Here is a 12736-nt window from a genome sequence, read left to right as displayed (position 1 = left end):
AAGCAATCTTGCAAATTTGTTCTCAATTAGGAGCACTTTAAGTAAAGTCCGCTCCATTACCTTTGCACTTGAAGTTCTCTCTTGATCCCATGCACAAGAAGTTCGCTCTTGGAGGCAAGCATATGAAGTTCGCTCTTGGAGGTAAGCACATGAAGTTCGCTCCAACTTTCAAGCACATGAAGTTCGCTCCAATTGCCTCGGACATGAAGTTCTCTCCAATTGCCCCGGACATGAAGTTCGCTCCAATTGCCCTCCACATGAAGTTCACTCCAATTACCTCGCTCATGAAGTGAATTTCAAGTCATCACTTCATTATTTCATTCAATCCCTAGGATTTTCAAACCTTCATTGACAAAACAAATACGTCAATCTTACCTCATGATGGCCTAAAAGGAAATATTCGCCCCTATTAAAGAGCACATGAAGTAAACTTCTCTCCAAAGAAGGAGCATTTGAAGTGATCTTCCAATTAAAATCATGCTCGCTATCATCACTCAAACACTCTAACTCGCACTCAAACAAGGCTTCTAAGGCAGATTCTTTCAAAAAGTGATGATCCTAAATTTTGCTCCTGAGGCTAGGCACATGAAGTTGATTTCAAATCAAGACTCCAACTCTCCTTTGCTCTCTTTCACTTACTTCTCAACTCTAATGCGTGATACCATGCTCATCATGAAGTCTTAGGAGGGATTTTCGCTCTGAGGGAGATGCACATGAAGTTCGCTCCAAATGCTGTGCACATGAAGTGGATTGAAATTCAACACTTAGTGTTTGCTTGCTCACCTTGCTTCATCCCATCCAATCAAACTTGTCAAAACAAGGCTTATAGAACAACTTAGCTCTCAACTAAGGGCGTTTGAAGTGAATTTTGCTCTTCAAGAGGAGCACTTGAAATTTTCGCCCTCAACCTTAAGCATTTGAAGTTGCTTGAAAATGTACTCTCAAGTTGTATTGCACTACTTCATGCCTTTGTTCATGTTTCTATATACTATAAGACCTCAAAACTCACCTCTAATATGTCTTCTCCTTCAACTTGAGGGAATAAGAGTGAAATTCGCTCTGGGAGGGGGGCACTTGAAGTTTCCTTATCTAGCAGTCTCTCACACTCTTCGGTTGAACTCAAGATGACTTGAATTTTCATGATATTTAGAAGCTACAAACTCACTCATTTCACCTACGAGAGGGAGATATTAGACTAAGAGACTAAGACTTGAGCAAAAAAAAGGGGGGGTCCCCATTTTGACGGGGCGATGTGTGAAATGGTCACAACAGTTCCCTCATGAATACCTCCTGCAAAGTAATCTCTTGATGGAAAAAGGATAGAAGGATAACTTGGAAATGAAACCTATCCTAAAGGGAGGTGATGCACCAAATATCTAAAAACCTTAGCAGCTGCATTAACTCACAAAGATTCTCAAAAAATTAGCTTAACTCTATGCACAACTCAGATTTAAATTAAATCAAACAAAAGTGCTTCATAAGAAGATTTATTTTGCAAACTTATTATATCTTTAAATTCATTTTTTAGAATATTATATCACATTTTTCTTGCATTTTGCAACCTTATTCATGTAATATTGATTAGCAATAGGGGATCCACGATACAAATTGATAATAATTATCAATTCTTACATACGTATATACTCACGAATTTTGAGTAAATGAAAACCCACTATGTCATTTTAACAGATTCAATTATTTCTTATCTTCAGAATTCCAATTGGTTTCATTTTCTATTAAGTTCCATTCTTAATACTACTATTCATCTACAATAGAAAATTGAATAAAATAAAAATGTGTGTGTACATGACTAATAGCGTAGTACCTAGACTGAAAAAGAGTTCCTTCTTGCTCATCTTACAAATATTTTGTTTCCAGATTTTTGAAGGAAAACCTGATGCTTTCACAACTCAACAACTGAATATATCAATACAACTTATAACCTGTTTGTATTCCATATTAAGGCATACTAATGAGACATAATTCAAGGATTCTATGCATTGAATCACAAAAAATCACATCAAATCATCCATTAATCACACAAAACATAGATTGGAGAAGGCAAAGTTTGCTGCTTTTATTGAAAAAAAATAAAATGCATACAGCTGAGAATGCTTCTACCAGCCCTTCATCTGGAGATTGATCCTCAAGATAGGCAACCCACAGGCCTGAGGATCATTCCACGTTTCACAAGATTGCTGAGCTTTCAGCCTAAGCATTATGGGTGCAATCTTGGTGACAACAATATCAACTATAAAAAATGAAAAATAAAAAATAAAAAAATAAAATTTAAATTGCCTTCAACAACTCCAACTTGGAGAAGGTCCTGAATATGGCTTGTGACATGTGATGATTAGTCACAAACATTTGAATCTCCTTGCCCTTCGTGTAAACTTGTTTGACCCAATCAATTTGTGTGCCAATCTTCTGTATGATTAAATTGAGTGAGTGGATTGGACATGGTGTCCAAAAAAGTGACTATATGTAGCCAAAACTATAGTTGCAGTTGCCTTACAATTTTTAGCATTGCCTGTTATGACTTGGACAATATTTTGAGGCCCCACCATGTCAATACATCGTATGAGGATATTGGCCATGAAACTTGCATCTTTCACTTGCCCCTCACAATCCACTGCTTTCAAAAACATCTCCTCTTTAGGGGACGCTGCTATAACATTGATTAATGGCCTATTTTTGCAATCTTTCCATCCATCAGAAACGATGGACACATCTGTTTCGGGCCATGTATCTTTGATGGCTCTCATTTGTGTCTCTAAGGAAGCTTTGTCCTTTGCCAATAAGGTGGTTTGCACCTTTTCATACCTAGGACAAACATAATCAGGAGGTGTATTACAAAGGGTGTGCACCATCTCTCGAAAATAAGGTGATCTAACAATGTTGAAAGGAAGCCCATTGCCATAAATACAACCAATAACACTTTGATCTACAACCTATTTGCTTTTAGTTTTGAAGGCCTATCCAGTGGGCCTCTTTTTCATGTAACCACAACATCCTCTAGTACAAAAGGTGGTGGCATTGCCGTGAAAGGATGTGGGCTAGTCAGTCTTGTGGAGCCACTACTAAGAGGCCTCTTTGAGGTTGCCTTGGAAAGAGGATGATTAGTCTTTGGTTTGTTGCTTCTCCTATCGGCTTCCTCTTGTTCTCTAATATATTGCAGAGTTAGAGCTTTTGGCAGCACATTGCCATCTTGCCCCTGGATGGCACAAAAGTGACCTTTCACTTGAAAGTATCAGCTGGTATACTCTATGCCACTTACATTGCCAAAGAAAACTCCCACCACCATATTTTTGCTTGATCATTGTAGTATAATGACAAAATGGTGAATCCTCATCAATTTTAAAAGGGTTCGCTTCAAATTTAGGCCTCGACAACTAAACTAGAGGCAGAGCTTCCACTTGCAGCCATTATGTATCAATATTGAACCTAAAATGGAAAACTCAAAACATTATTGAAAAAAATTGGAAAAATTCAGCATTATAACCCCCTCATATGCATACAATGTGTAAAAAAATATTCAAAACTTAATAATAAAATTTTTAAAAAAACTTGAAAAATCTTGAAAAAATTGAAAAAAATGAGGATTCACTCACCTTTGATGGCTAAATCTGCCTTCGGCAACAATTCCTAAGCCTTTGATGTGTGTGTCACACGTTTGTAACCTTCACCTTCGAAGAAAAATGCAACCACCTTCAAAACAAGCTTGGAAGGAAAAAATGGTGAAAAATGCAAGTATGGAGCAACGAAATTAGTTAATGAGCAAATAGGTGACAAATGTCTCATATGGGCGAAATTAGGGTTTTAATGGCTTTTGAAAGCATTAAAAATTGTTTTTATTGTTGGTGGGGCTGTTTTGGTTGCCCATGTGGCCAGGTACACCCAGGTTCGGCTTGAGTGTGTCGCTAGCGCCCGAGTTCTTTGTGGGTATGACTAAACCATACCCACAAAGAACTCGGGTGCTAGGAACGCACCTGGGATGAACCCAGGTGCGAACTTGGACTGCATTGAGACCTTGAGCTCACTTGTATAGGAATTTGGCCCTTTGTAGAAGAGCTCGATGACTTAAATGTTTAGTAATTGCAGCCAAACAAGTTCAAATTACATATATATATACTTCTATCTAATTCAAGAAAAGGTTAGAGAATTGTAAGAATTTTCTAGAAACCAGATCTTTTTAAAAATTCATGGAGGATCTCTAGTTGAACATACAAGTTCATTTGGCTTGAATTTTGAGCACAATATTTGTCTCTTTGACTTTGATAATCTATGAAATTTAATTGCACACTTTTGAATAACAATGAAGATGCCAATTAACATAAACTGAGAAACCACAAGGAAATGAAACTAGTAATTTTCACTAACCTAAGGAGACTACAAACCATTGGGTTGGCTTTGGGTTTCACAAACATAATTGTAATATTCCCCTTAATTTTTTTCGATTTTTCAATAGCAAGATTACAATCACACCAATCACTCGTTAGGGTTAGAATAATGAAATCCAAACAACTGAAGGGAACCCTACACCTTTTGATCACCGAGAGCCTAGACTGGGAGGGTGAGAGCATACGGTAGCAAGGGATTGTTAGTAATAATCTGTTGAAGTGCTGAATACAATAATGGGCGGCAAGCCAACCCCTTCTGCTTATCCAGGGGGTGAATCAAGAAGCTTGGCGGTAAACCAGCCAAGAGAACACTCCCAAAACACGAATCACTCAACCACAATGTTTCAACGGGAGGATTGAACACACCAAACAAGCTCAACTCCACCGCTTATGCAGCGGGAGGATCATTATTGTTAATGCATTAGTAGCTTCTGCAAGATAAGACTTTTCTAACCCATTAATCTCCTTTATTTTGTTATGGTTTATTCATCTATGCTATTAGATTATCTGATTTATGCTTTCCGAACTGAATATGTTTATCAGATTGTAACATTGATCATGATTATGATATTGGCATTGGATAAATATGGATTAGATCGACGACTTGCTTAACATAGTTAAGCGTCGATCTAAATGCTATCGGGCTAATAACCCGATAGCATATTAATGTCTATTCATTTATGAATCGGCATTAATATGCTATCGGGGTATTAACCCATAGCATATGTAATGCTATTTGTTATCGGGTTTAGTTCATACCGATAAACATTTATAATCGGGCCATTAACAAAGCATCATAACTAACACCGTTTCAATCGAGTGTTTAAGTATTAAATGTTAGTTACCAAACATAACCGAAATCGGGATGTGCAATATGGAAAGACACCGATCAATAGGTGCCTTGATCGGTCATGTCTAAACAAGACATCTATTGACCGATCTTCTAAAACATATAAAGCCCAACATGAATCATTTGGAGAAGACATATAAAAATATTAATGATCTCTCTCCTTCAACCTGCAACAAAACAATTAGATTATTAGACAATATAATCATATAAAATTCTCACATATATAATTTGTTCTTTTATTGCAAATGAATAAAACTTTACATCGTATCAGAGCGAGGCTAATCGAATCTGAGGCTATTCAATTTCTGAATAATTCAAGAACAAAATTATATATTACATCACATTTCCAAAATGGCTAGCGCTGTTAGATTCGAAGATAGACTCGGAGGTAGCGATGATTTCTTAGCTTGGAAGTTTAGAATCAAAATGATTTTGAGAGAAAACAAAGTTGATTCATATGTTCAAACTGAAAGTGCAGCACCTGAGAATGAACCTGACAAAACAACATGGATTGAGGGAAATGAAAAGGCTATTAAAATAATAGTTGATGGGGTAAGAAACAACATAATGCCCATCATAAAGAAACAAGAGACGGCTTACAAAATGTTCAAAGCACTTGAAAGGACATTTGAGATATCAAATGCAAGTCGTACTTTGACATTGAAACGAGAGATAAATCATATCACGATGAACAAAGGGGAGACAATCAACTCCTACTTCATGCGAATATCAACCCTAAGAGATGAACTTGCAACCCTTGATTATGAGATCCAGAGTAAAGAATTAACACTCATTGCTCTAGATGGGCTGCCCAGTGGATGGAATACATTTGTCCAAGGCATTAGTGCAAGGTCCAAATATCCTAAGTTTGAAAGGTTAAGAGATGATTGTCTCCAAGAAGAGTCGAGATTGAACAAAATTGGAATAAAACAAAAGAACATAGACGAAGACTTTCAAGTCCTAAATACTAACGCAAATAAGAAAAGTAAGAAGAAGCAATTTAGGAAAAGAAAAAGTCATCAAGGCAAGAACACTCCAAAGAAAGACCTATCACATATTCAATGTTATAGGTGTGAGAAATTTGGACACTATGTTGCGAAATGTCCGGAGAGAGCCAAACAAGCCACATTTGTCAAAGTAGGAAAATCCAAAAGGGAAGATGACTTCGAGAACTATGTCCTCTACTCAGCACTCACAAGCCATACAACAAACAAGTCTAACTCATGGGTGATCGACAGTGGTTCATCCAGACACATTACCGGTTTTAGAGAAGTGCTAGACTCCATGATAGAGGAGAATGATGAGGAAGTGACCATCGGAGATGATTCCTGACATCCAGTCAGAGGAATTGGAACCTGCATCATCAAATTAAAGATAGGCATGTCATTGCAACTTGAAGGAGTACTATATGTCCCCAACATCAAAAGAAATCTAGTCTCCATATCAGCACTAGAGGATAATGGATACAGAGTGACCATGGAAAACAAGGTGTTAGCTTGGCCGAGAAATTCTACCATCAAGAAAGCTAAAGTCATTGGACAAAGACAAGGCTATTTGTATGAGCTATGCATAGAGCCCAACTTAGCCTTAATTCATGAAGCCACAAATGCAAATGAGGTGTGGCATAGAAGACTAGGCCACCTGAATTATAGGGCTTTATCATCTATGGGAAATCTTGTCACAAGTCTACCTAAGTTGAAGCAATATCATTCAGAGGCATGCAAGGGATGTGCCCTAGGTAAAAATACCAAGGGTGCCTTCCAAAATAGTATTAGGAAGACAAACAAAATATTAGAATTAGTTCATTCTGATGTATGTGGACCTATGTCCGAACCCTCTCTAGGGGGATTTTTGTATTATGTAATATTTGTTGATGACTACTCTAGGAAAACTTGGATCTACTTTTTGAAATATAAAGAATCAGAAGAGATCCTCAATAGGTTTAAAGAATTCAAATCACTAATGGAGAACTACTCAGGAAATAAAATTAAAACCCTAAGAACTGACAATGGGGGGGAATATACTTCAGAATTATTTAAAGATTTTTGTAAAAATTCAGGGATTAAGAGGTAGTTAACAATACCTTATAATCCTCAACAAAATGGGGTAGCTGAGAGGAAAAATAGGATTATTGTAGAAGCTGCCAAAACCATGATCCTTGATCAAAATCTAAATATCAAACTTTGGGCAGAAGCAACTAGCACTGCGGTATATATACAAAACAGATGTCCTCACTCCCACCTTGAAGATAAAACTCCTGAGGAAGTCTTCACCAAAATAAAGCCAGATATCAGCCACCTTAGGATATTTGGGTGTCCTGTCTATATACATGTACCTAAAGAGAAAAGACTAAAACTAGAACCTTCTAGAAAAAGGGGAATACTTGTAGGATATAGTGAAACATCCAAGGCCTATAGAATTTATATACAAGGTCAAAGAAATATTGAACTTAGTAGGGATGTAATATTTGAAGAAGACTTAGCCTTCAAAAGAGCCCAAAGTACAATAGAACCTGAAATCTATATCCCTACTCCTAACATAGAAGAAGATCCTACTCTTGAGCTTCAGAGGAAGAATCTTGAGGAGACTGTAGGTGAAACTCAAAACCCACCTAGAGAAAAACTCAAGAAAAGACCACTATGGGCCACCAAAACTGTAACAGAAGCTCAGAACTTTGCTGCTCCATCAGGAACCTTCAGGGAAAGTAAAAGGCCTAATAAATTCACTAGCTATGTTGCCCTTATGAATGATCTCTCTAAAGTTGAACCAAACAATGTATCAGATGCACTTGAACATCAAGTATGGAAGGATGCCATGTCTGAAGAGTATCAATCCATTATGAAGAATGATGTTTGGGAGATTGTTCCTAGGCCAACTAAGAAATCTGTTGTTTCATCTAAATGGCTTTTCAAGATCAAACATGCTGCAGATGGCAGTATTGAAAAACACAAGGCCAAATTTGTAGCTAGAGGGTTCTCACAAAGGGAAGGAATAGATTATGAAGAAATATTTGCACCTGTTGCCAGATATACATCGGTAAGAGCTGTACTAGCCATTGTAGCAGCAAAGGGATGGAGGGTACACCAGATGGATGTTAAGACAACATTTTTAAATGGTGAGATCTTAGAAGAAGTCTACTTAGAGCAACCTGAAGGGTTTGAAATTCATAATGTAGAGTCTCATGTATGTAAACTTAAGAAAGCTCTCTATGGGCTCAAACAGGCTCCCAGGGCCTGGTATGAAAGAATTGACACCTATCTCTCAAAACTAGGTTTCACTAAAAATGATGTAGATCCTAATCTCTACTACAAAAGAAATAAAGGTGATATGCTAATATTGATTTTATATGTTGATGACCTATTAATCACAGGAGATGATCACCTTATAGATCAATGCAAGAAAGATCTATCCACAGAATTTGATATGAAGGACTTGGGACTACTTCATTACTTCCTAGGGTTAGAAGTATGGCAGAATTCCAATAATATTGTACTAAACCAAGGAAAGTACACCTTGCACATTTTGATGAGATTCAGAATGCTAAACTGTAGGCCCATGACCTCTCCTATGGAAACCAACTTACATAAACTTAAAGAAGCAGCAGCAGAATCACAGTCCACTGATCCTACTCAGTACAGGCAAATGATTGGGTCCCTAATGTATCTATTAAATACAAGGCCAGATATCTGTTATGATGTTAATGCTCTAAGTCAGTTTATGTGTGAACCTAAGGAGATACACCTGGTGGCAGTAAAACATATTATGAGATACTTACAAGGTACCTTAAACCTTGGTCTTAAATATGAGAAAGTTGATATAGATCTACATGGATTTACAGATTCAGATTGGGCTGGCAGCGTGACTGACAGAAAAAGCACTTCAGGGTGTTGTTTCAGTTTAGGTTCAGCCATGATATCTTGGATCAGCAGAAAGTAGTCTTCTGTAGCTCAAAGTTCCACCGAGGCCGAATATATTGCAGCTTCTATGGCTGCTCGAGAGGCAGTATGGCTTAGGAAGTTGCTTGTGGGATTGTTTGGAGAACCTATGAAACCTACTATTATTCATTGTGACAATCAGAGCTGCATAAAACTTTCAGTAAATCCAGTATTCCATGACAGGTCCAAACATATTGAGATCCCATACCACTATGTACGAGATATGGTTGATAGGAAAGTAATTCAATTAGAATATGTTTGTACAGGAGATCAAACTGCATACATTCTGACCAAACCTCTTTTGTAATGTCCCCATTTTGCGAGCATCAGAGTTTGTAAGAATTAGCCTATCATTTGACCCTCGTAGGCTAACAATTATTGATAGAGGGCCTCGTGTGGCAGTTACTTGGTGATTAGAGACATTACTCTTCAGCTGGATTCAGGTTTTGGCCTTTGCACAGGTTTTTTTGACTCAGATTGGCACACTTACTATTTATAGTAAGTTACTATTTTGGGAGAGTCAGGGTTCCTATTAATAGAAAGACACCTGAGCAGAGCTTATTAGCAGTGTTGACCTTGATTGGGCCTTTGCAGCTATTTCTAGACTCAGTTCCACATACTTACTATTTATAGTAAGTCACTATTCAGGGTTTCTATTTTTAGACGGGCATCCAATCACATGGAGAACAGGGAGAGTCGACTCCTGGCTCAGACGGCTTAGCAATCAGACAAGTACATCAAGAGATATTAAAGTTTAAGTGACTTAAGTGATTTATTTAATATTTTAATATTATTATAAAGTTCTAAAGTAACTTTATAATAATAAAGTCACTTTAATATAATAAAGTGCGTTAAGTGAATAATTTAATGTGGGAATAAATCTTTATCCCACATTGGCCAGGAAGGTGTTTGAGCTCTCTTAAGAAAAGAATAAAAGGAAAGGCAAGAGTTCATTCTCGGCATCCAGTTGATGAATAGTATTTTGATTGATTTTTATTGTGGAGCCTAGGGCTTTCGCAATTTTCTTCTTTGATCATAGGAAACGAAAACTTCCTATTGATAGCAATTTTGAAGGTGTGAAATAACACCTGAATTATTGCAGTTGTGGGAAAGAATACTTCAGTTCTTTCATTTGTGCAAATTGGTGAAGTTTTCTACAAGGGTTTGAAGAATATTGAGGACTATCGAGTGCAGACCTGAAGATTCATTGGCAGCCATTAGTAATCGTTCTTTTTAAAGTTTGTTCTTGCTGCTACAGTGCGCATGAACAGTACCCGTGAACAGTGCGCATGAACAGTGTGCGTGAACAGTACCCGTGAACAGTGTGCATGAACAGTGCGCGTGAACAGTGCGCATGAATAGTACCCGTGAATAGTGCGCATGAATAGTGCCGTGCTACAGTATTTGTGCTTGATTCCGATTGCAACTTTCATCTCCATCATCGAGCATCACTATTATCAGGTTCCTCTTGCAACTATTAGTAGCTAGTATTGAAATCTTAGGCATATAATTTTGCTGTTGTAAGTGATAACTTAAAATCAGATTTGGCATCGCTGTAGTCTTTTTGTAAGCCAATTAGTCTTGGCAAATCCATAGCAGCATTGTACTTAGGAATGAATTCAATAAAGAAGATATATGTTGCATACCATTTGTTTGACGAAATGTCCTTTTAATAGCATATATGATCAGCATAATAGTTGCATACCAGTTGTTTGTCGAAATGTCAGTTGGCTGTAGGTATGCATTCCATATCTAGTTTTCATGTATATGCATTGAAAATACCAAAAAGAACTGCACTCGCATACTAGTTCATTGTAAGAGGTATTGTCAACATCATTGGTGAACTTCCTAAATTTCTTGGCAACTTTCAAAGTGTATCAAACAATCTGAAATACAAAAATCAGAATAGAGAAAGACAACATACAAAGTTTTTGACAATATTCCTTGAGCCAAAATCAGTCAGTTTGGGCAAGGGATATTACATTTTTCCAGAGTGAAGATTGATCACTTTAGAAAAGGTTTAGGTATGATAGAAAGGTAATCTGCTTTGTAAATAAGATGTTTAATGTGTAAACTTCTTTTGTCATGTTGGGACATTTTGGGTTTCACCCCCTGTGTTCATATCTAAGAGGTGACGATCTCTCAGATTATGAACACTTGTATGCAGACATCATAAGGTGACGATCTTATGATTCTCTAAACCAGTTATCATGTTGGATCTCTGGTATGTCATGGATGTGCCATGATGGTGTTGTGATAAAACATTTGTATACAATGTTTGTGCACATATCACAACCTGGATAAGATGAGAATTTAACCATCCTCATATGTTTATCCTTAGTATTGCGTGTTTAAGCAATACTGATATCACGTGTTCAGGTGATATCTTGTCATAATGAAATGATGAATCTTCTATATCACATGGTTAGGTGATACTCTATGTCACATACTTAGAGTGATGTTTTATATTTGTATCTTGTGTCCTGATGGTACTTCATATCATATGTATAGATGATATATATTCTTGGAGACTGACATTATTCTGGTTATGAAAGAGAAATGTGATGCAGGTTACTTTATCTATCTTCCAAAGCTAAGAGGGAGTGTTAATGCATTAGTAGCTTCTGCAAGATAAGACTTCTCTAACCCGTTAATCTCCTTTATTTTGTTATGGTTTATTCATCTATGCTATTAGATTATCTGATTTATGCTTTCCGAACTAAATATGTTTATTAGATTGTAACATTGATCATGATTATGATATTGGCATTGGATAAAGATGGATTAGATCGACGACTTTCTTAACATAGTTAAGCGTCGATCTAAATGCTATCGGGCTAATAACCCGATAGCATATTAATGTTGATTCATTTGTGAATCGGCATTAATATGCTATCGGGGTATTAACCCGATAACATATGTAATGCTATTTGTTATCGAGTTTAGTTCATACCGATAAACATTTATAATCGGGCCATTAAGAAAGCATCATAACTAATACCGTTTCAACCGAGTGTTTAAGTATTAAATGTTAGTTACCAAACATAATTGAAATCGGGATGTGCAATATGGAAAGACACTGATTAATAGGTGCCTTGATCGGTCATGTCTAAAAGACATGACCGGTCAAGACATCTATTGACCGATCTTCTAAAACATATAAAGCCCGACATGAATCATTTGGAGAAGACATATATAAATATTAATTATCTCTCTCCTTCAACCTGCAACAAAACAATCAGATTATTAGACAATATAATCATATAAAATTCTCACATATATAATTTGTTCTTTTATTGCAATTGAATAAAACTTTACAATTACAACAAACATCACTTAACCGCTTATGCAACAGGAGGACCATTACAAACAGATATCACTCAACCGCTTATGCAGTGGTAGGACTGAGTAACAAATATCACAATATAGGCGGCAAGCCAGCCTCTTCCACTTTCCAGTGGGAATGCTTACAATCCAGAAATGGTTAGTAGTACTACTACTTAACTTTACAATATAAAATAGAGAGATAGAATAGAGAAGTAATGTTGTTC

At 36.8% G+C, this 12736-nt stretch overlaps 1 protein-coding gene across 2 annotated transcripts in view; it reads left to right on the top strand.

Annotated features, from left to right (window-relative positions):
* The window catches only part of LOC131052256 (uncharacterized), a 323457-nt gene that overhangs the window by 70630 nt on the left and 240091 nt on the right, over window positions 1–12736 (top strand). For both annotated transcript variants that reach the window (XR_009107299.2, XM_057986876.2), the window contains exon 2: window positions 12541–12668. Coding sequence is in view for 1 of the 2 variants with exons in the window: in XM_057986876.2 (XP_057842859.2) it covers window positions 12666–12668 (3 nt within the window). In the remaining variant the exon portion in view is untranslated. The remainder of the gene's footprint in view (window positions 1–12540; window positions 12669–12736) is intronic.

The sequence above is a fragment of the Cryptomeria japonica genome, chromosome 1 (genome assembly GCF_030272615.1).
Source record: "Cryptomeria japonica chromosome 1, Sugi_1.0, whole genome shotgun sequence".
NCBI lineage: Eukaryota > Viridiplantae > Streptophyta > Pinopsida > Cupressales > Cupressaceae > Cryptomeria > Cryptomeria japonica.
This window is presented reverse-complemented; position numbering and strand designations above follow the sequence as displayed.